The 25,133-nt window shown below is 41.5% G+C and overlaps 1 protein-coding gene across 1 annotated transcript in view; it reads right to left on the bottom strand.

Annotated features, from left to right (window-relative positions):
• LOC115086828 (spermatogenesis-associated protein 7-like) overlaps window positions 1-25,133 on the bottom strand; it is a 276,148-nt gene that overhangs the window by 80,915 nt on the left and 170,100 nt on the right. Inside the window, exons 6-8 of the mRNA XM_029593202.1 lie at window positions 20,840-21,339; window positions 20,172-20,226; window positions 14,616-14,683 (exon numbers count right to left, since the gene is read on the bottom strand). Coding sequence (XP_029449062.1) covers window positions 14,616-14,683; window positions 20,172-20,226; window positions 20,840-21,339 — 623 coding nt within the window. The remainder of the gene's footprint in view (window positions 1-14,615; window positions 14,684-20,171; window positions 20,227-20,839; window positions 21,340-25,133) is intronic.

Here is a 25,133-nt window from a genome sequence, read left to right as displayed (position 1 = left end):
GACATCGCAGCGTTGGTAATAGCTGCATTAGAGGGGAGGTCTCAGCAACTTTCCACACAAATTGCTGGTGTGAGCTCTCAAATTACAGGAATTCATACTCAGTTAAAGGAAGCTGAATCCAGAATCTCAGAAGTAGAGAATAAGATGGAAGAACAAGCTAAGGATTTGAGAGAACTTCAGAAATCCCAGGAAATACTGCAAAGTAAGGTTGATGATTTAGAAAATAGATCACGCAGGAACAATCTGCGTATTATAGGCATACCTGAAAGCATAACAGATGTTGATTTGGGATCTAAACTTACTTCATGGCTAATTCTAACATTGAACCTAGATAATCAGCATGGGCAGCTATATATAGAGAGGGCACATCGGTTGGGACCCTATCAGATAGACAGGTCCTCACAAACTAGACCGAGAGCAGTTATAATTAAATTTCTTAATTTTGCACATAAGGTACAGATACTGCGAGCCTATAGAAAAATAACAGATTTAAATTTTGAAGGGAGTAAAGTGCTCATCTTTCAAGATTATTCAGCCTCTGTGGCAGCTCAAAGAAAAGCATTTGTTCCAGCATGCTCTCAATTAGCCAAATTAAAAATTAGAGCCACCCTGATGTTTCCTGCAAAACTGCGTATTTATTATAATGATCAAACTCATGTCTTCACAAAAGCTGCTGAAGCTCAAGCTTTTATTCAAGGACTTCCATTGATGTAATATCAGAAGATGTAACTTGATATAATTTTTCATTGGAGCTGTTTGTTTTCAATTAGATGATCTCTCTGGTGTTTGTTTTCACATTGAGAGAACTTTCAGGAATTCTCTACAAGAAAATTGTATTAATAGATTGATTTTTCAATTTTGGATCACTCATTAGATTTGGTTGTTTTCACATGAAGAAAATTTTACTAAAAGAAAGGCTACTCGCTAAATAAACTGTTTTTCATGGCAAATTTTTATTTTTTCTTTTTCTCCTTATAAGGGGGTTCTTAAGTGACCTTCATTAATATGTTAGGTGTGGGGGTGCATGGGATGATCCAATTTTGGTTCATCTTATGTGGTCTATTACACCTTTTGGGAAGATATATAAAGGGTAAAGCATCGAGGGGGCACATGGTTATAGTATGCAAAGTACTTTTAATATATGTGGATAATTTATACAATGCTATTGTGGGTGAGAGTCTAGGCTGGGGGATAATCACTCACATAATAACTGTAAACCAAATCATAAAGAAGTTTGCATTTATTTATATAGATGGCTGAGGTACGGATATGTACTTGGAATGTCTGTGGTATAGGCTCAGTAATAAAACGCTATAAAATTTTACATTCACTTAAGCGTTATAAAACACATATTGCTTTATTGCAAGAGACGAGACTCACTGACTTGGAACATGAGAAATTAAATAAACAATGGGTGGGGAAATCCTTTTATGCCTCATCCTCCTCAAGTAAGGCAGGAGTAGCTATACTTCTACATAAAAAGATTCCTTTTCACTTACATCATTTAAAAGCAGATCCAGAGGGAAGGTATATTTTTTTAGACATTGAGATATATGGGAAAAGAATATTCTTGGGAAATATATATGCACCTAACAAATATTCTTCAATATTTTATGAAAATATCTTCCAAATTCTGCAAGAACATTCACATCTTCCACTTATTTTGGGAGGTGATTTTAATACTGTATTAGAACCAACAATGGATAGACAACCGCCACACCAAACCTCCAAGATAGATGAAGGGCGAGGTCTTCCATTTATATGTAAATTATTAGATCTTGCAGATGTTTGGAGATTGTTACACCCTAATGATCTTAACTTTACTCATATTTCACAAGCTCATGGATCACAATCTAGACTGGACTATTTATTGGTTAGCTCCACTTATTTTTCTAAAGTGACAGGTTCAGATATAGGGCCTTTAGTTATTTCGGATCATGCCCCTGTTTGGGTGGATTTTGCGGGATTTAATAGCACAGGAGGGGGTAAACATTGGAGATTTCCAGCCAAATTATATTATGATGAAGGATTCAAATCATATATAAGAGATAAATGGAAAGAATACGACTATTTCAATAACCAGCATCAAGGTGATCCAATTTTATATTGGGACACGGCAAAGGCAGTCCTGAGGGGAGAGATTATATCATATACAGCTAAAAATCATAAGGAATTGTCAGCAACAATAGTTCAATTAGAAAAACAATTAAGGAAAGCTAAAGCCTATTTTACCTCTTTTCCTACAAGGGAAAACCGCATAAAATTTTACTCTCTCCAAAGTACTCTTCATGATTTTATACAACAAAAAACACAAAAAAATCTTCTCTACTATAAGCATCGGTTGTTTCAATTTGGTAATAAGACAGGGAAATTATTAGCTGGATTAGTAAAGTCATGGGAAGGAAAATCATATGTTAAAGTATTAAGGGATTCAACAGGACAAATAAAGACATCCACTAAAGATATTGGGAAAATATTTACAGATTACTATCAAAAATTATACTCAGTGGATACAGACTATCACCCAGACATTCATAAGTACCTTTCTAAGATAAAACTCCCCCGGGTAAATAAAATGGACCTATCATTAATTAATGCTCCTATGGGAAAAACAGAATTGGAATTGATCATTAAGGATTCTGCTTTAGGTAAATCTCCAGGTCCAGATGGATTCACGTATGAGTTTTACAAAGTCATGTCTGATTTAATTAGTAGTCCTATTAAAAAAGTATATGATAGGCTTTCTTCGGATGAATTACAAACTTGGCAGGAGAATAAAGCAACTATAGTAGTACATCCTAAGTCTAATCGAAACCCAGAGTTACCTGGTTCTTATAGACCTATATCCCTTATTAACTGTGATCTTAAATTAATAGCTAAAGTAATGGCAGATAGACTTGCAATGATCATTACTAAACTTATTTCTCCTTCTCAAGTGGGGTTTGTCAGAGGTAGGCAGGCAGTAACAAATGTCCGCAGAGTTCTGGCATCTATTGCCTTCTCAGAAAAATTACATTTGAATTCTCTTATAGTGAGCTTTGATGCTGAGAAGGCTTTTGATCGAGTGAACTGGGTATTTTTATTTGAAGCCTTGAACCATTATGGATTTCAAGGCTCCTTTATTTCATTTCTAAAAAATGTATATAATCAGCCAAAAGCTAATATTTGGGTAAATGGGGAACTTTCATCAGACTTTACATTGTCTCGGGGTACTAGGCAGGGTTGTCCCTTGTCCCCTTTATTATTTGTATTATCTTTGGATCCTTTATTACGTATCTTGGAGGATAGTAAGAATATAGAAGGGATTAAAATGGGATCGGCAAAATTCAAATTAGCTGCATTTGCGGATGATCTCTTGTTGCATTTGATAAACCCCACCAAATCTCTTCCAGTTGCTCTTCATGTGATTGAAGAATATGGTCTTTATGCAGGTTTTAGTTTAAATCTCGATAAATCTGAGGCCATGGTAATAGGTCCTGATGCATCTATACCTTGGTATGGGAAATTCCCCTTAAAATGGACAAATGATAAATTAAAATATTTAGGTATTTGGATTCCAAAAAGCCTTTCCAAGCTATATGACTTAAATATATCTCCAATGCAACAGAAAACTAACAGCTTTTTAAATGCTTGGCACTGTTTCCCACTCTCTCTTATTGGAAGAATACACTTATTGAAAATGACATTATTACCACGTTGGCTGTATGTGCTCAGTGTTCTACCTCTTCTATTAACTCATGTGACTATTAGCAAATATCAGAGAGTAGTGACAAAATTTTTATGGCAGGGGAAAAAACCAAGAATTAAACTATCTATCCTAATGAAACCACTATCCATGGGAGGTATGGGTCTTCCGGATTTGAAACTCTATAATCATGCGATTAATTTACGATACATAGGGGACTGGTTGATGGGCACACAATACTTTTCAGACACCTATATTGAAGCACAATTGCTTCTTCCAATATCGCTTCGTTATGCTTTACATGCTCCTAACGCTTCTTTATCTCGCACAATCAAATCAGATCTGCTTTTACAACCTTTAAGAAGAACATGGATATGGCTAATGAGGAAGAATTCGTTATCTGACAACATATCACCATTTCTTCCATTTTGTGGTAATCCAAAGTTCTTTTTAGGATCGGATGCATCACGATTTCGACTTTGGGACCGTGCGGGACTCAGATGCATTGGACAATTAATACATATGGATGGATCTTTTCTTACTTTTAAAGAACTTCGTTCTTTTTATAAACTCTCAGCTATTGACTATTATCAGTACCTTAAAGCTCGACATTATATACAATCGCTTGGTTCACCAACCTTCATGGACACTAATTGGCAATTTTTAAGTAACTGGTTTGATCCAGAAAACCCCCAGAAACGTTCTATATCATATTTGTACAAACAATTAGAGTCTTCATATAAGATTTGGTCCTTGGAGAAGGTGCAACTTAAATGGCAATTAGAACTTGAGCAACCGATATCAATTGCAGTATTGAAATCTGCATTTGTTAGTACGCGTAAAATTACAATTAATACGCTCGTGCGGGAAACTAGATATAAAATTATCTATAGAATGTACATTTCCCAGCATCAAGCATTCAAAGCAGGTTTCACTAACTCTGATATATGTATCAGGTGCAAAGGAGGACCAACACACTTGGGTCATTCCTTTTGGAGTTGTCCAACAATTCAAATATTTTGGAAGAAAGTTTATCATACTGCAAATAAAGTTGTGGGTTATAAAATTCCATTTTCTTCATTGGTGGCACTTTTTGGAATCTTTCCTAACTCATTCAAAAGAAATAAGGTCTCGATTCTCTGGATTACAAAAGTTTTTTTATTAGCTTGCAAAGCCATACTAACAGCCTGGAGAACTTCAGAAGGACCATCTATATTATTATGGCGTTCTTCTATAATAAATCTACTAACCATGGAAACCTTGGCTATTAATCACCTGTCTATCAAGACTAGAAGAGCAATAAATGCAGTCTGGCTTCCCTTTATTCTAACCTTACCACATGAATCTAAAAGTCTTTTTTTAAATCGTATAGATATTTGATATGTGATCCTTGTGCTTCTTCGATGCAGGGAGGGAAAGAGGGATGGGGGGAGGTAGGGTTATGGGAGGAGGGGTAAAAATATGGATAGAGTTAAGAAAATATGTACCAAATGTTATGCTTTGGTAATGTTCATTATTTATAATAAAAACAGATTTAACATAAAATATTTTTGAAACATTAGATCCCTATCCTGTTCTGTCCAAAATGAGATTAATAATGTGGCCTTCATTGGTGTATCAACCATTGAGGCCTCAAGAAAAGTAGATTCAACAGAGCTTGAAGAAAATAAGATATGCATTAGAGATGTGAATCGGAACCGGAATCGGTTCCGGTTCCGATTCACATCGTGGATTTTTTTTCTTTCGCTCCCATCGTTTTTTTTTTTTTATCGGCTGCGCCCGAGCCGATAAACAAAAAACCCACCCCGACCCTTTAAAACTGCCCCCTTTAGCTTCCCCCATCCATTACAGCCGGCGCCATCTTTAAAAATGGCCCGGGCCATCCAGTGCTCCTACCATGTGACAGGGGCCGGCCAATGTCACATGGTAAGGGCAAAGGGCCATCGGCGCCATTTTTATTAGTGGCAGCCGATGGCCCGAGAGCGGGGAATCGCTCCCGGGACTACCACTGGACCACCAGATAATTTTAAAACATTTTGGGGGGATCGGGAGGGTGGGGAAAGCTAAGGGGGCGGTTTTAAAGGGTTGGGGTGGGTTTAGGGGTTGTTTTAGTGTGCCGTTTTTCCCACCCTCCTCCCAAAACGATAAGAGAACCCTACGAACAATTTCGTGGGGTTTTCCTATCTGTTTCGGGGAGCCCCCGATTTCTGACGACTTTGAAAATATCGTACGATATTTTCAATCGTCAGAAACACGATTCACATCCCTAGTATGCATCCCCTTTCTTCATTCTTCATAATTGTTTTCCTAGGAAGATAATAAATTCAAGATACTGCAGGCATTTTCTCTTCAGCTATAGTCAACAACACTCATTTACAGCTAGATTTTAAAAGACACACTGATTTTATAACATGTGCGCATCACCGCATGCATGGTATAAAATATAATAGCCACATGCACATACGCTCCTGATTTTATATCGGCACACACATGTGCGTGTGGGTGCCCAGTTGCACCCACAGGGGGGGGGGGGAGAATTTTAGTAAAAGCTGCGTGGTGATGCGATTGGGCCTACCCGAGTTTCTTCCCTGTCCGCTCCAAATAAGGAGCGGACAGGGAGGGAACTTCCCTATCCCCCTACATATCTTTCCTCCCTGTTCCCTCTCTTCTTCCTGACTCCTAAACCTACCCTATCTACTCAAAATGTTTGTTTCCAACTTACTTCCTCTTTAGAGTAGAAGTAAGTTGTGTGCACAGGTCGGCTGCCGGCGCACAAGTCACTGGGGCAGCGCAAAATGGCGCTGTCCTAGCCGGCGCCCACCCCTTTTCAAAACCCCGGCACTTCCACATGTACCGGGAGATACACGCGTGGCTGGGCCGTTTTGAAAATGTGCTTGGCCCAGTCACGCATGTATCCCCCTGTTTTGAAAATTTGGCTGATATATTTTTTAAACACTTCATATGCTGATAACAAACATGGAACAGAAAATTCAGAAAACACAAATTCCACAATCTTTAATTATTTTCCAGCACTTCCAATTGACTATAAATAAGGAGGCTATCTTTTATATAAGATAAACCAGACTTTTGCAAAAATACCACTTGGGGTTAAGCACAAATATTAAATTCTCAAGTCCCTTTAATTGTGTTTTGTGCTCCTCCAGTTTGCATCTTGTTTCACTAGTGAAATTACAAAATTGAGAGTCTCATTTGGTTAAAGTCCTATCAAATTTAACAACCATACTCTACACATCTGCAAGAATAACATTAGTGGGCTCTTGGATTTCATTAATTGATCCTATATGAACAGTAATAGTAGATGGAAGAGGACTCATTGAAGATTCAGAAATGAAGTCTTCAGTACCAACAGGTAACCAGGGTCTCCCTAACTCCATCCCCACTAGATGGGGAGTCGACTCCAGCAGGATGATGAATATCTTGATGTAATAACATTTCAGTTAAAGGCTGTCGTGTTGGCTAAGATGGCAGTGAGCTCATGCTGGACTCAATAAGACACCCACAAGAGTAGTCTCTAGACTTAAGTAACATCTAGGCTGTTCCCCAACATGCTGGACATATTCATTCATGGCTTCATAAATTGAAAAAAACTGGCGAGAGAGTTTTTTGGTGCATGATTCCCCAAGATGTTTTCTAGTACATAGGCAGATTGGAATGATAAGTTAGTGATTGCCAGTAGCAGGGCTGTCATTTCATATTTGATTTCCTTTAGAACCCTATGGGGAACTCCAATAGCTCCTGGTGATTTCCTACTATTTAGTTTGCCTTAACACCTCTTCAAGATCCACATTGATTTGTTTCAATTCCTCTACTATGAAGAATGGTTCTGGTATAGGTATATCCGCAACATAAACCACAGTAAATACCAAAGTAAAAAGTTAATTTACATTGTCTGCTATTGCCTTATCCTTCCTCAATGCCCCTTTTCATTCCTCAATCATTTAACAGCTGAACTAATTCCCTTGCAGGTTTTCTGTTATTATTGTATACTGTAGATCCGATATAACGCGGGCTACAGGATCCAAAAATTTGGTCCACATTATAAGTGAGCCTATGTTATATTGTGTTTATATATTTTACTGCAATAGATCAGAAAGATATGATAAGCTTATACTGTCCATTTTTTTGGATGCTGGAAATAAAGATTTCATGGAAATAAAGGTTTCATTTCTAAGAACAAAAATGCTAAGAACAAAACACCTGTACTCTATCATTATCCATTTAAAAAAAATCATGAAATAGCAAGAGTGGAGTGGAGGAATAGCCTACTGGTTAGAGCAATGGACTACAAACTAGGCAAACCAGCATTCATATCCTGCTGCCATTCCCTGTGACCTTCACACGTCAGTTCATCTCCATTACTTCACATACAAAGGGCCTGATTTTCAAAAGCATTTACATGCTTAAAAATGTTTTTTTATGTGTGTAAAAGGAAAATTGGTTCTTACCTGTTAATTTTCGTTCCTGTAGTACCAAGGATCAGTCCAGACCGCTGGGTTGTGTCTCCCTTCCAGCAGATGGAGTAAGAGCAAAAACTGAAAAGGCACCCTCTCTTAACTTGGTGTGCTACCTGCGATCCTTCAGTAAAATCCATACCATAGCAGAATAATAAATGTGAGGATAAAACCCCAAACGTAAAAACCAATGGAAAAAAATCCAATTTAAAGAGCCAATGGCTGTATCAAATTGTTCAGCCCACCGAAAGAACCGAAAAACGCAGAACATATGTACAAGTAAGACCCATGTGCAAGGCCATTACAGTAAATAAATCTGCAGAGTAAAGATTCCGTAAAGGTACTGGACTCTCCAAGCTCTAAGGGCGGGCGTCTGGACTGATCCTTGGTACTACAGGAATGAAAATTAGGAGGTAAGAACCAATTTTCCTTTCCCTGTATGTACCAGGATCAGTCCAGACCGCTGGGATGTACCCAAGCTGCCCTAATTGGGGTGGAACCTGGAGAGTACCGCGCGAAGGATGCTGCTGCCAAAGCAGTCAACAGTCGGATCCCGAACGTCCACACGGTAATGCTTAGCAAAGGTATGCAACGATTTCCAAGTTGTGGCTCTACAAATCTCCTGAGGCGAGACCAACTGGCTCTCCACCCAAGAAGCCGCCTGAGATCTGGTGGAGTGCGCCTTCATATGTTCCGGTATTGCGCGGCCAAGACAAATATACGTGGAGGTATTGGCCTCCTTCAACCACCTAGCAACCATAGCTTTGGATGCCTTCTGACCCTTCTTAGGGCCACTCCATAAGACAAACAAATAATCCGACAACCGAAAAGCATTGGTCACCTCCAGATAGTGAAGGAGAACCCACCGCACATCCAATTTATGCAAATCCCTATCTGTAGGAGAACCAGGATCCAAATTCGGGAAAGCAGGCAACTCCACAGTCTGATTCAAATGAAATCCGGACACCACCTTTGGCAGGAACGAGGACACAGTTCTGAGAGACACCCCCGAATCCGAAATATGGAGATACGGTTCCTGACACGACAACGCTTGAATATTCGAGACCCGCCTTGCTGAGGTGATCGCCACCAGGAAAACTGTCTTGAGAGTCAGATCCTTCAACTTGGCTCATTTGAGAGGCTCAAAAGGAAGACCACATAAGCCACGGAGAACCAAGTTTAAACTCCACGAAGGGCATACCTTTCTGACCGGAGGATTCAAGTGTTCAGCCCCCTTCAAAAAAACAGGACACATTTGGATGAGCTGCCAGGGAAATACCATCAATCTTGCCCCTCAGACACTCCAGGGCCGCGACCTGCACCCTGAGAGAACTGCAAGCCAATCCTTTCTTCAGGCCATCCTGCAAAAAAGCTAGAATATGAGCCACCGAGGCCCGACGCGGGGACACATTCAACCCGCAGCACCAAGAGTAGAAAAACCCTCCAGACTCGAACATAGGCAAGCGAAGTGGACGACTTACGTGCTTGCAGGAGGGTAGAGATGACCGAATCAGAATACCCCCTCTTTCTTAACTGTCTCCTCTCATAAACCAGGCCACTAGACAAAAGCGATCCACGCGATCGATAAATACTGGACCTTGCCAAAGAAGATTCGGAAGATGGTTGAAATTCACCGGACCGTCTACCACCAAGTTGATCAGATCTGCGAACCACAGTCGTCGCGGCCACTCCGGAGCAATGAGGATGATGTGATCCTACGTGGGCTTTTATCCGACGCAAGACCTTGTCCACGAGTGGCCAGGGGGGAAAAACGTACAGCAGAACGTCGCAAGGCCACGGAAGTACGAGGGCATCCACCCCCTCCGACCCGTGATCTCTCCGACGACTGAAAAACCGAGCTGCCTTTGCATTTTTCTGAGTCGCCATCAAGTCCAGGTGAGGAACACCCCAGCGATGAATGAAGAGCGGGAAGGCTGCTTCAGACAGCTCCCACTCGCCGGGATCCAGATGCTGGCAACTGAGAAAATCCACCTGAACGTTGTCTATCCCGGCTATGTGTGAGGCCGCCAGCCGAACCAGGTGGTGCTCTGCCCAGGCCATGAGCCTGTCGGCCTCCAAGGCCACTTGCTGGCTTTTGGTTCCTCCCTGCCGGATGATGTAAGCCACGGTCGTCGCATTGTCTGACAATACTCGTACCGACCATTGACTGACCAGCAGAAGAAAGACGCGTAACGCTAGATGCACCGCCTTGATCTTCAATTGATTGATGGGCCATGTTGCCTGATAAGTCTTCCAGCAGCCCTGAGTGGTCTTGGACTGGCAGACCGCTCCCCAGCCAGAGAGGCTGGCATCCGTCTTCACAATCGCCCATTGTGGTTCCTCCAGGTCCACCCCCATTGTAAGTGGGTCGGAATCAACCGTCAATTAAGACTGGACCTGGCGGGTTCCAGGAGGGGCAACCATAGATGGAACTCCTCCCACTTTGGATCCCAATGAGAAAGCAACGCCCTTTGTAAAGGTCTCATATGTGCAAATGCCCAGGGAACTAATTCCAGAGTAGATGCCATAGAACCTGCAAATAATCCCATACTCTGGGAAGTGGTAGTGACAAGAGCCAATGGATTTGCGCCCATAACTTGATCATCCTCTCCTTGGTTTCGAACCGTGCGCCTAAAATGTTCAGGATCTGAGACGGGATCAACTGGCTCTTGGCAAAGTTGACCACCCAATCAAGACATTGGAGTGTGAGCAAAACTGTGTGTACCGCCTTTCGACAGAAGTGTTCCGATTTCGCCCGTATGAGCCAATTGTCCAGATAGGGGTGAACTAAGATCCTCTCCCTCCTGAGGGCTGCTGCTACCACCACCATCATCTTGGTGAAGACTCGCGGAGCCGTCGCCAATCCGAACAAAAGCGCCTGGAACTGATAATGTTCCCCCAAAACCATGAACTGGAGAAATCTCTGATGACGCTTGCGGATCCCTATGTGAAGATATGCCTCTGTTAGGTCCAAAGAGGCCAAATATTCTCTTGAGTGGACGGCCGCAATGACCGAGCGGAGAGTCTCCATGCGGAACCAAGGTACCCAAAGTGCTCGGTTGACCTTCTTCAGGTCCAAAATCGGATGAAAGGAGCCCTCCTTCTTTGGGACCACAAAATAGATGGAGTACCTGCCGGACCTGTGCTCCTCCGGAGGGACCGGCACTATGGCTCCTAGGGATTTCAACCGATCCAGGGTTTGACTTACCATTTCTTGCTTGGCTCGAGGCCCGCAGGGTGACATCAGGAACAGATCCCATAACAGGTGGGCAAAATCCAACTCATAGCCACTTTCGAAGACCCACTCCTGGAGAAACAGTGAGAGGCAGCTGCCCACCACTGGAACCAGGGAGAGGGCCTGCATACCTTCATTGGGAAGGCTTTCCCACCGCGGCTCCTTGAAAGCCCCATCACGGAAGGGCCTACGGCCGTGAAAGGAAGTAGGCCAAGACGGATATCTCTGAGTCTGTTGTCGGATGGGAAAGGCGGGAGCTCTAGCCTGCTGAAACCTGCGCTGTCCCCAAAACCGGGAACGCGCCGAACCAAAGGCCCTGGAGGACCTGGGCTTATCCTCTGGCAACTTATACACTTTGTTCTCTTCCAGAGATTTGATGAGGGCTTCCAACTCATCCCCAAACAACAATTTCCCTTTAAAAGGAATATTGCCCAACTGGGTTTTGGAAGAAACGTCAGCCGACCAGTTCTGAAGCCAAAGAAGCCTCCTGACTGAAACCGCTGTAGCCATGTTGTGTGAAGAAGCCCGGAGCAAGTCATATAAGGCATCTGCCGTGTAAGCCACGGCGGATTCCATCCTATTCGCCTGGTCAGCCTTCTCCGGAGGCAACTCCTGAGAGGTGAGCATTTGTTGTACCCACCCAAGAATTGACCGCTGCATGAGGGTACTGCAGACAGCCGCCCGAACACACAGTGCTGACTCCTCAAAGATTCGTTTGAGAAGAACCTCAAGTCTTCTATCCTGTAAATCCTTGAGAGCAGTCGCCCCAGTCACGGGAATGGCCATCCGCTTAGTGTCGTCGGAGACCGACACGTCCACCTTGGGGATCCGGAGAATGTCCAAGGACTCCTTGGGCAATGGGTAGAGTTTCTCCATTGCCCTCCCCACCCACAGAGTCGCCTCAGGAGATTCCTACTCCTGGGTCACTAGCTGCATGAGCATCAGGTGAAAGGGAAACGTTTTGGGGGAGGCCTGCAACCCCGAGAGGACCGGATTCCCCTTGACAGGCTCTGTTCTGGGTTGCGGAACCTCAACGTCCAGCTCCGCCAGGACATGAGGGATCAAAGGATCCAGTTCCTCCTGCCTAAATAAGCAGAAAATACGGGGATAGTCCCCCTCTACCGGGGTGGACTCATCGACATCCCCGTCTGGATTCAGGAAGAGCGGATCCCGGGAAGGATCCACGGGACTAGGATCTGGAACCACCGCAGGGGCCAAAGGGACATTGGGAGTTGCGGCCTGTTTAGCAATCTTTGCGGGTGGGGGCTCAATGTCCTGTTGCTGTGCCTCGGCCTCCAAGAAAGCCTTGTGCATCAATAATATGAATTTTGAAGAAAAAAGCCCCTGTTCCTTTAAGGGCTCCATCGGGGGAGGAGGGGGGGGCAGGGTTCGGAGGAGGAGGAACCGAGTTCGGAGGAGAGGTGGGCCTCAGACTGTATGGCCTAACAGGGCTCAAACTAAGTGGAGAAAGCGGGGAAAGAGGAGATTCCCCTCCCCCTGCAGGAAGACAGGGGATGGACAAAATGGCCATCATTTCCGCGCGATCTGGGAACGGGGCTGCCCGCAATCGAGACCGCAGGTCCGGCCTTCGTGCCAAAATAGCTCCGGGACCCTCTCCCAATGGACCTTCCCCCTGGGGAGGCAGCGGGCACAAACACCATAACGCGAAAGGCGCAGCCACGAGCCTCCACAGGTGGAGCACGAAAAGCCCCATGGCATTCCGGCGGCTCCCGAGGTAAAGGAAATACATTTATTTAATTAAAGCTAAGCAAAGCTATGTAAAGCTATGTAAAGACAGTGAAACCTTCCGAAATTCAGCCTTCCGGAGCTCTGGGAACGTGAGAGCAAAGCTCACCCGTGGAATGCAACGTCTCGGGACACGGGGGGGGAGGGACTGGCCCACTGATTAATCCCCCACTCACCAGAGAAGAACGCACCTCCGGGGATTTGGCTACCGGGGCGTCCAGCCCCAGCCGTACAAACAGCAAGGCTGCAGCTGCCTTGGGAAAGGAACACTGTCTTCACTAGAGAAAAAAAACTTTTTTTTTTTTTTAAACAAACTTGATGTAGCCAAAGATATAAGACAAAGTGAAAGGAGACATAACCTCTCTGAATAACTAAAAGAAAATAATATGATAGGATCAGGACCGCAGCTTCTGCTGGAGTCAGAGACAATACTGCAGGATCGCAAATGGCACACCAAGTTAAGGGAGGGTGCCTTTTCAGTTTTTGCTCTGACTCCATCTGCTGGAAGGGAGACACAACCCAGCGGTCTGGACTGGTCCTGGTACGTACAGGGAATGCATTTTACTTGTGTAATTGGGCTTTTGAAAATTGCTATAATATAAGCCGTTGAATTGTCCATTCAACAGCTTATATATATATATTTTTTTTTTTAATTTGTAATTTTTATTGCTGTTGATTGACTTTTGTAGGTGCACTTTACATGCGTAAATGACTATTGAAAATTGCTCCGGTAGTATATTACATTTACAAGAGAAACTCCTTTGAAAATTTACCTGTAAGACAGTAACTTTCAAACAGATGCACATGTACATGTGTGCATCAGTGCGTGCCCAGAGACGTGGCCGTTTTATAACAGTTAGCCCAGACCCCTTAAACCCCTCAGGGATGCCTGTAGGCGGCTCTTAAAATAGGGTGGGCACGTGCATGTCCTACATGTGCGCACATCTCCCGATTTTGATGCACACTCAGCTTTTAGATTGTCTGCCCTCTGGAAATACCTACAGTACGTGAATGTAATCCACTCTGAAGTGGAATATAAATATGTATTTTAACATTGAAAAAACATCTGAAATTGGGAACCAACCTGTGATCTTGTTATAAACGATTTCACATCATATCAAGCCGCATTCTATCAGATCTGCAGCGTACCTGAAAAAGCTTTTGTATTAGTATTTGCCTCCTCGGCAAATCTCTTCTCAAATTTTCACTTGGCCTGCTTTATTAGAGTTTTACATCTAACTTGTCAGTGTTTTATGCACCTTTCTATGTTCCTCATTAAATCCTGCTTTTCATTTTTAAAGGATGCGTTTTTGGCTTTAATAGTCTCTTTCACAGCACCATTTAGCCACTGTGACAGATGCTTGTCACAGTTCCATTTCAATTCAATCAGATTTTTGTTTAAACTTTGGAAGTTCTAGATGTGAAAAAGGGACATAAAACAATTTGGAAGAAAATAGCAAAAAGAGAATTTACTCACATTGTCAGGAGTTTCGCGCGTCGAGACTCTGATGTCTGATGTTTTGTGAACAACAGTTTGGACTCGTCCTACAATATTCAGACAAAGATAGGAGAAGTGAATTATTTATTTAAAAATTTTTAGATCCCCTTATATCAATAACTCATAATAGCTTACAAGAATAAAATATTCATAATTAAAACATAAATTAAGGTATCACACAAACATAACATTACAGCTAAAACTACAAATTAGAATATAAAAATAATACAAACAATAAGACTGCTTTGACCTACTAAAATAAGTCATTCCTGCAATCAAAATGAAACATAGAAAATGCACATGCAACAAGGAGTATCTGACTATCCTCATAATTATCCTGCTTTTAAATCATTGCAAAAGTATACATAACCATTATCAAACGTGACAGCAGTACAAATTTTAGTTTTTAACGTTCAGAGAGAGAGTAGATTATTTCAAATAATTTTTAAGATTTTAATTTCTTAATTATGTATGTTGTATGTCAAGGACAGCTCAGATATGTTAAAATTTTTACAATCTATCACTATTGAATCTGAGGAGATACTGGACACATTTGATATAGACTCCTTATATACAGTTATTACCCAGGAACAAGCATTGGCTGTTATTACCCAATTATTAGCACACTGTCCTCTACCACAATGCTCAACTTTTGGATTTCACTTTGAATAAAAACTATTTTCCTTTGAAGATCGCTTCTTCTTACAGATCCGTGGAATTGCAATGGGCACTGCCATGGCCCCTGATGTTGCCAATATCTATGTGGCTGAATTTGAATCTACATTTATCCAACACAGCGGATGGAATCATCATCTAAAATGCTGGAAGCGGTACATTGATGACATTTTTGTAATATGGCATGGGTCTATAACCAGACTGCTTGAATAAGCCCTTGGACATTCTTATTAATAAACAACATGATACTTTGAACACCAGCATCTATCGCAAGCCCAACGAGCGTAATAATCATTTGCAATTTGAGAGCTTCCATCCAACAGATTTCAAGACTAATCCTCCTGTGGGCAATTTTTGCGACTGAGTTGCTTAGGCTCTGACACTCAGGAATTTAAGATATGGCAGAATGATTCCTTCAACGAGGGTATCTGGTATCTTCAATTAAAGCTGCATACAAGCCAGCCCTGTACTCCAATAGACAATTTATTTTTTTGAAAAAAGATTCTAGAGGGGATTCAAACCATCAGACTATGGTGGTGCGGCATACAACTAAATCAGCACTAATTTGCAGAGCTATCCGGAGTATCCACAAGCAGTGGAAGATCTTACCACAAGTCCATCCTATATTTCATTCCTCGCTAAGGTTTGTGTTTTCACGAGGTTTAAATCTCCGAAATCATGTGGTACATTCGGCTTTTTATAAACCTCCAATTCCAAAGGATTCTTTTGAACCATACTGTGACATTTGTTCATTAAAAAGTTCCCTGACTTCAGTTAAATCCCAATCTGGACGTCAATTTTCTTTCCCCATGGGATTTACTTGCAGAATTTCTTTTGTTGTATATCTGATCAGCTGCCCCTGTAATTTAAGTTATGTAGGTATGACCAAGCGTAGAATTAGAACTCGATTGATTGAACATCGGAGCTGTCTGAAGACCAACAAAATGGAGGCCCCTTTGGTATTGCATTTTCAGGAGCAACAACATACCTTTGAAGACATTCAGTGGACTGTGCTGGAATTTATACCTTTACATTGGCGCGGTGGTAATAGATTGAAGAAATTAAAACAGAATGAACAGCAGTGGATCTTACGCTTTCAAACGGTTGCCCTGAGAGGGTTGACTCGTGAAATAGAATGGTCAATATTTTTTTGATGTATAATACTAATTTTTTTGATCTATAATACTGTTTTACCTATACTAGTCTTAATTAGAGGGCTGGATCTACATTGCTATGAAGGCTGTCAGCTGATGTCATTTATTACGCATTCACACCAGTGTATATTTAAATGGACATGCGCATATCTGCCCTCAAGTCTGTTGGGCAGCGTCAGTAAGTAGCTCCCTTTGACGCATTGAATTTAAACCATAGACTTCATAAATTGTGAGTGTACTTCAAGTGAACTTCTGCTTGTGACCCATATAAGTCTATATATGTGCCTAATTTGATATTTTATCGTTACAGAGAGTCCTGTACTTGTTTAATGAGATACAGCTACCTGGCTTCTAAAAAAATCTATACGGACAGCCCCTGAGGCACCAATAGCGAATCGGGATATCGCGTTGGGCAGTGTTATACGGGGGAAGTATCTCGCTTTCACTTTTTACTTTAAGTTTCAAAAATCTAAAAACATTTTGATTTATTACTGGTTAAAAATTGGACCAACGATTAAAGAAGACCCTAAAGCGAAAAATTAGGGAACCAACAAGAGTGGTCCCAATATTCGCAGAGGGTGGTATAAAGGTCCATTTTTAAGAAGAACCCCCCTCCCACACACACACACACACACATAAACATACATTTCTCTTTTCTGTCTCGCTCTCTATATATCTAAACATTCAATGAAATATATGTACTGTATATACATTTCAGTTAACTTTCACAGCAAAGTAAAGAGCTGCAGCAAATGAGGCCCATAATCCTCTATGTAGTTTCTTCTTTAAATATGCAACATACATGTTACTGCGTAACTACAGTTTGGATTCTTTTTCCCTCTGGATATCACTGTGCACTTCTCCACATTCAATTTCATCTGCCATTTGGATGTCCAGTCTCCCTGTCTCTCGAGATCCTCCTGCAATTTCTCACAGTCTGTTTGTGATTTAACAGCTTGGAATAATTTTGTGTCATCTGCAAATTTGATCACCTACTTCCATTTTCAAATCAAGGTAATACATAAAGTAGTTAAAAGGAGAAAAAAAAAGAAGAAAACATTTAGGGGTACATTTTTAAAAAATAGCGCACGCACATAGACTCGCGATTTTATAACTTCGAGCATGTTATAAAATCCAGAGCAATGTGCGCAAAGGGGGGTAGAATCAAGCAAATTCACGCAGCGACGCGATCGGGGCTCCCCCAGTTCCCTCCCAGTCCACTCCAATTTAGGAGCGGACTGGGAGGGAACTTTCCTACCCCCTACCCTAACCTCCATTCCCCTTCCCCTCTCCTCCCCACCCTCTAAAACCCTTTTTTTTTTTTTTTACCTTTTGTTTCTCAAGATACTTCAGGGCCTGACCTGAAGTAACTTGCGTGCGTCGGCTGCCGGCGTGCCAGGCTCCAGGACAGCAAACAATGGCGCTGTCCCGGCCCGCCCCCTGCCCCACCCCCTGCCCCACCCCCTATTCAGGCCCTGGCACTTACTCGCGTCCCGGGGTTTGCTCACGTGGCCAGGCCCATTTGAAAATTGGCCCGGCGCGCATAAGTCCCAGCCGCATGCATAAACACTGGGATTTACGCGTGCCGTGATTTTAAAATCCACCTGATATTGTAATACCAATAACAGTAATTAAAATGACATGGTACAGAATAATTAACAGTATGGACAACTACCAGGTTGTGGTGCGGTTCTGATGTATCCCTGTTCGTGGCACACAGGGCTAGCACCCTAACTCTATTGGCCAGTGCCCTGTGGAGGCCAGACTGGAGCAGAGTAGAGCTACGCAACTCCCTAATCCAGCTCCTTCACTCCTGAGCTTTAATCCTCACCCTGTTGTCCAAAATGCCCTTCGGAAAGTCTACATCTCACCCACTCCTCAGGCTTACCCCCTACATTTTTGGGGTCTTCCGGGGCAGAAGGCATCTCCACCACTGCTGCCTTTCAAATGCTGCTAGCTGACTCCAGGCTCCCATCTCACGTGCAGGGCAAAGGAGCACAGAGGGCCCCTCAGCATCATTTTGAAAGATGGCTCTGGTGAGGCAGGAGCAAGTGAGGAGAGTTCCTGTTTGAGAAAACCTCCATGACTTAGGGGTAAGCCTGGGGAGATGGTAGGGGGTAGGATTTCAGAAGAGGGGGCATTTTGGACAAAATGGGGTGAAACATAAAGCTTGGGAAGGGGGGTGGGGTTCATCAACAGTAATCTTTTATTACATTTATGGGCTGGGTGTACTCTTATATTGCATTGTAACCCTTTAACTTAGCACCCTTGGAGCGTTGCCAAAAGGGTTCCAGGGGAGGGGGAGTTAATTACACTTCTTGAAGATTATTTGCATGCTGCGCTACTCCTTGGCATTTGCATGCAATGAAGCTCATTCGCATACTTGCATTATACATGATTTAGGGGCTGGAAAATAATATGTGGAAGTCTGTGATAATCGCAGGTTCTGTGTATTTTCATTTTGCCTGCAATAAGGCATTTTACTGTGCATTAAATACTGTTTACCATGTACAACTGCATTATTGAAGCTTAATAAATAGGCCCTTCAGGGCTTTAACTCCTCTATTTCTCTGAGTTGGTTATGGGGCTGAATATCTGTAAAAGTGAGTGACTAGATAGAGTCAAGCATAGAGCTGTCATTTTCGGCACTGAATTTAACTTAGATGGATTTCCTGCCGGGTTAAAATTCAGTAAAATGTTGATGTGGATTTGTTGAAATCTGCAGTATATTCAACCATCCACAGAAGGTTTCCATTGAATTTGCTGTGAATGTCAGTAAGAAATCTTAAGTACATTTGATAATTAACTTAATTCTATTGGAAATTTTGGCCAGAAAGCCCACTGTTCCAATATGGCAAACTTGCAGAATTTCCTACAAGGTTGTTGAATTGGCTGTAAATTTTCCTGGACAGTTTCGCATATCTCTAAACCAGAATTGAAGGCTTGACAATGCCACTTTTGCTCACAAAGTTCAATATAGTCTTTGATAGAATAAATATTTTCTACAAAAAAAATTAAATGTTCAACAGAGATCAAATGTAAAAAAAATGTTTTTGTTAAAGAAAAAAGTTTGAAAATTACATTGTATGACAAAAACTAAGTAGTTACATGTGTGATATAGTTAGCAAGAAAGAAAGAAATAATTGGTTGCATAAGATTTACTCTTTTAAGTAACAAATAAGAAGAAATAAACCTGGTCATTAGTGTAACATTGGACTTTAACTCTTGGCTGTTTCCTCTAATATCAAACTTTATATCATTAACACTTTTCTGTGTGAGATTGCCTTATTTACTTATGTCTTCATTGAGAAACTTCCCTCTCACATTACAAGGCATATTAATTTCCTTTGTCTCACACAATCAGCTGAATTGGAACGGCTTTCATGGAAAAAAAAAATCTACTGCCATTTTGTTTTTTCAAAGTAAAATATTAAACCCTTCCATAATACCATTTATTTCTCGAGCAATGTCCACAGATATGAGTGTGAATCATCTTATTTAATTGATTTATTTAACTGTACCAATGTTGTTTCTAACCTCCTGTTTACCAAGTGTAGATGTATCAGTAGATTGTAATCCTATGATAAATAACATTGTATATACCGCTGTGGGAGAAAGTATACTTTCAAAAAGGCATTGGTCAATAAATTATAATAAGTAAATAAAATAAAATACTAAGGATAGGAAGTTAACGAAAGAGTTCAACCTTTCTTGGGTTCCATGTGTGCTGGTAAGCTTTCGAAAACTTTCCTTCTGAAGAGCTGCAAGATTCAAATGGAAAAACAATTAAGGACCCTCTATGGAGTAAAAACATTCCATGTCAAACTTTATAATTCTCTTGCCCTGCTTCCCCAATATATTTACAGTCATGCAGTGACTCAGAATCAATAAAAGTGGATCACCATGCTTAATGCAGAGCTATCTGAAACCATAGAAAGGCATGTACTGGTAAAGTATGTTTGACTTTAGGAAATTTGTATTAGCAATTCCATACACTATTTTGTATCTTAGAAAATTTGAAAAAGTAAATAAAAATAGCAATGTATCATAGATATATAAATTATCTGGCCCACAGTGATACTTGCATAAAAGAGAAAATACATTTTCACAATAGCAGAGAAAGTCTTTGAGACTCAGAATGCATGCACACGGGGTTCTGGTGGGAGCTACGGCCTATGGCCATTAACTGAAAAACTGTCATGAGCTATATAGAAAAAAAAGAGGGTTTAAAAAAGGGGGAGAGAACTGCAGACAGTTATAGAATAAGGAGCAGGAGGAAACTGCTGATCCAAAAAAACTAATAAAACATAAAAATGTGGACCCAAGACATGAGCTGAATATATATCTGATGTCTGTAATTTTCTCTTATTTTACCTGTACATTTCTGTCAGCCTTGGATCATACATGTCGTCTAATCCAGGTGATGACTGGCAAGATGGATTCTTCTTTTTAGGAGAAGTATAATATCTGTACTTTGAAAGAGCGGATTTGGCTGGTTTCTTTAAAATTCGTGGGGTGAAGGGCTGCTTTGGGGAAGAGAACCAGCCGGAATGTTGAACCAGAAGGTCTCCGCTGTAGGTTTTGGTTTGAGGATCCTGAAATTTCTTCTTCATTGAACGGCCATTCCCACGTGGTACTGGTTGAAAGTTCAAGGACGTCGTTGGTAACGCTGTACTGGGTGTTGAATCAAGATACGAGGGAGACAGTGCATGCTGTATAATGTCACACGCAGTTTGTCTTGCAATTAAGACTGGTGATGGAGTTCTGGAAGGCGTCTTCTGAACAGGGAGACCCAAGGACTGCTCTTTTAGGGTAATGGGTGAATCACCGCCAATGTGAGACAACTGCACGTTGTTCTTATCCACAAGAGGCCACTGTCCAGAAGACAAAACATGTTTGGGAAACAAAGAATTTTTTTTAGCATTCTGACTTCTGTGGTAACGCAAAATCTCTAATTAAAAAGGATTTTTTTTTGAGACCTTTACATTTTAGATACTGTAAATTACCGTAAATGATTTGGATGTTAATAAAAATTATATACACCGCTATAGAATGCCTCTATAGTCTCAAAGGTAGTAGATGAATGAATTACTAACAAGGCCCAAACATTGGTTGAGGGAAGGATACATTTTGCCAGTGCCTGGAGATCTAGGGAGGCCCGGCCCAGGCTGTAACCTTATTATTATGAGGAAGCAGCCCCACCACTAATGCTAAACTGTAGTTCATGTTTGCATATATTTATGGAAAGTTATATACACTACCTATGGAGTCTCCAAGTTATGAGATTTGCTGGAGCTAATCAAAAGCAGAACAGGCGGCATGCTGAACAGTGAGGTACTGGCCAGCCCTTCTGTAGAACAGAGAGAGAGTGCCTCCGCAGTTTATTTATTTAAAATCTTTTCTATACCGTCGTTAAGTTAAATAACCATCACAACGGTTTACAGAAGGGCACGATAAAGAGAAATATGGGTGGTATAGATTACAAATTACTCATGTGCCATAATAGTACGGTAACAATTTAAAATAATAAACTAAGTGTGTAAGTTAATTCTAATTGTTAGGAACAAATTAGGCAGTTTGAATTTTTTTTTTTATTATTTATCAGATTTTTAACAATAACAAGTATACAATACTTGATTAAGATACATGGTGAATATCAATAATAACACAAAACAAAAAATTATTTATGCAAGATCATTTGTACACCATTAATTCTAAGTCCTTAATAAATGGGGGAGTAAAGAATAATGAATTTTTTAAAGGCATCCAGAATAGGAAATAGCAAGGAAATATCAGACATTCCAAATAGGTTCACCTATATTTATTACTAGAGCACTAATTATTTACTAAGGGTTCATGTTTCCCAGGGCTACATCATTTTGTTTATCTAATATAAACTTTTTCAAATGTTGAGGTTGAAAAAAACAATATTTAGTTTTCTGATGCACTATACAACATTTACAGGGAAACTTTAATTTAGGCGGTTTGATTTTAACATTAATATGCTTTAGTAGGTTACTAATAACCTCTAGCTTGGTGCATCCTTATCTATTGACTATTTTTCTCCTTCTCTTTATTTTTATAAAATGCTTGTTTAAAAAGCCAGGTTTTTAGATTAGTTTTGAATAGTTTCAGATTTCTCTGCAGCCTTATTTCAAGTGGCATGGAGTTCCATAGTACGGGACCAGCCAGTGACTGTGCTCTTTCCCTTACTTGCGTGAGATGTGCTGATTTGACAGAGGGGACAGTTAGTAGAGCTTTATTTGCAGATCTCAGGTTTCTTTGTGGTACATGTACGCGCAGTGCCGTGTTAAGCCAGTCGTCTTTTTCATCGTGGATTAGTTTATGGATTATACAAAGTGCCTTATATTGAATTCTTTGTTCAATTGGAAGCCAGTAGAGTTCAGCAAGTGTTCCTGTAATGTGGTCACTCTTTTTTTGCCTGTCAAAACTCTGGCAGCGGAATTTTGCAATATTTGCAGAGGCCGAATTGTAGATTGAGGTAGTCCTAAAAGCAGGGAGTTACAATAATCTGTGCTTGCAAATATCATTGCTTGTAGAACTGTGCGAAAATTGTTTATCGTTAGTAGAGGTTTTAGTCTTCTCAGGATCATTAGTTTTGCGTAACCTTCTTTTATTTTCTGTGAGATGTGTTGTTTCATGTTTAGCTCAGGGTCAATTATTACTCCTAGATTCCTAACTTTTATTGCTAACTCAGCGGTTTGAATATTTTTGATTGTGAATGTTGGTTGTATGTGGTGTGTGTTTTTACGTTCAAGGTGTAAGAATTCAGTTTTGTCAATGTTTATTACCAGTTCCATCTGGTTTAGGAGCTGTTTGATTATTTCTAGATACATATTGGCTAGTTTCATTGTTTCTTCGATGGTGTTTGGAATGGGTAACAGTAAGGGGTAGATTTTTAAAAACTGCGCGATCGCGTACTTTGCGCAGCAGGCGCAAACAAAAGTACGCTGGATTTTATAAGATACGCGCATAGCCGTGCGTATCCTCTAAAATCCTGGATCGGCACGCGCAAGGCTGCCGATTTTGGGCAGCCGGCGCGCGCCGAGCCGCGCGGCCTGCCTCCGTTCCCTCCGAGGCCACTCCGAAATCGGAGCGGCCTCGGAGGGAACTCTCTTTCGCCCTCCCCTCACCTTCCCCTCCCTTCCTCTACCTAACCCACCCCCCCGGCCCTATCTAAACCCCCCCCTACCTTTATCCATGGATTTACGCCTCCCGGAGGGAGACGTAAATCCACGCGCGCCAGCGGGCTGCTGGCGCACCAAGACATGACCCGGGGGCGGTTCCGGAGGGCGCGGTCACGCCCCCGGAACGCCCCGGCCCATTACCACGCCCCCGGGCCCGCCCCCGAAATGCCGTGTCCCGCCCCCAAAACTCAGCGTTGTTCGGCCCCGCCCCCGACATGCCCCCTTCCAAAAACCCCGGGACCTACGCGCGTCCCGGGGTTCTGCGCGCGCCGGCAGCCTATGGAAAATAGGCGCGCCGGCGCGCAAGGCCCTGCTCGTGTAAATCCGGGCGGATTTACGTGAGCAGGGCTTTTAAAATCCGCCCGTAATTGTATACCATCTGCGTAAATGTAGTGTATGATTCCCAGTCCTGCTAGTAAATGACATACTGGGAGGAGGTAAATGTTAAAGAGTGTTGCAGATAGGGCTGATCCCTGTGGGACATCAGTTAGCAGTGTGACTTTGTCTGAAAGTGCATTTTTGATTTGTACCTGGAAACATCTATTGTTTAAGTATGACTTGAACCATTTTATTGTTTTATTAGTGAATCCTATTTCTTTCAGTCTATTGATTAGTATTTTGTGGTTTACAGTGTCAAATTTATTTATTTATTTATTTATTTAAGATTTTTTATATACCAGCATTCATGATACAATCACATCATGCCGGTTTACATATAACAGGGGTGTACAATGAACAACAGAGTAACCTGTGGAAGTGAGCAGTTACAAATAACAAGGGAATTAAAACTGGGAGAAGAGAAGAAAAAAAGGAGAGGATAACATTAGATAAAGATATTTACATTAGATAAAGATATTTACAATATCTATAATATAAGCTATAGATATTTACATGGAGAAGGCGGTAGGACTGGTTGGATAACGTCTAGTAGGACTGGCTGGATAACGTTTGGTTGATGGTGTGAGAATTAGTTGGTGTCCGGGAATGCTGCAGAGAGATCTAATAGAACCAGAATGTATTGTGTTCCTGTATCGAATCCTCTTAAGATATTGACTGAGCTAATAGCAACATTTCTGTACTGTAGTGTTTGCGGAATCCATGTTGTGCTGGGTATAGTATGTTGTTATTTTCAAGGTGGTTTGATAGTTGTTTTTGAACTGATTTTTCGATTAGTTTGGCTATTAGGGGTGAGTTGGAGACTGGTCTGTAGTTGCTAAGATTTAAGGGGTCAAGGTTCTTTTTCTTAATAATTGGTTTGATTATGGCTCCTTTCAAGGTATCCGGCATTACTCCTTCATCTAGTGAGAGGTTGATCATTTTAGTTAAGGTTGGGGTTATTGTGTCGGCTATTATTTTAAGTTCTGTAATGGGTATGGTGGGTATGGTGTCGATTATGAGAGACAGAGGAAATTATGTTTCCCAATGTGACATGCTTTCTTAAGAATAACAAATGCCAGAGT

Source organism: Rhinatrema bivittatum, chromosome 3, assembly GCF_901001135.1.
Source record: "Rhinatrema bivittatum chromosome 3, aRhiBiv1.1, whole genome shotgun sequence".
Classification (NCBI taxonomy): Eukaryota; Metazoa; Chordata; class Amphibia; order Gymnophiona; family Rhinatrematidae; genus Rhinatrema; species Rhinatrema bivittatum.
This window is presented reverse-complemented; position numbering and strand designations above follow the sequence as displayed.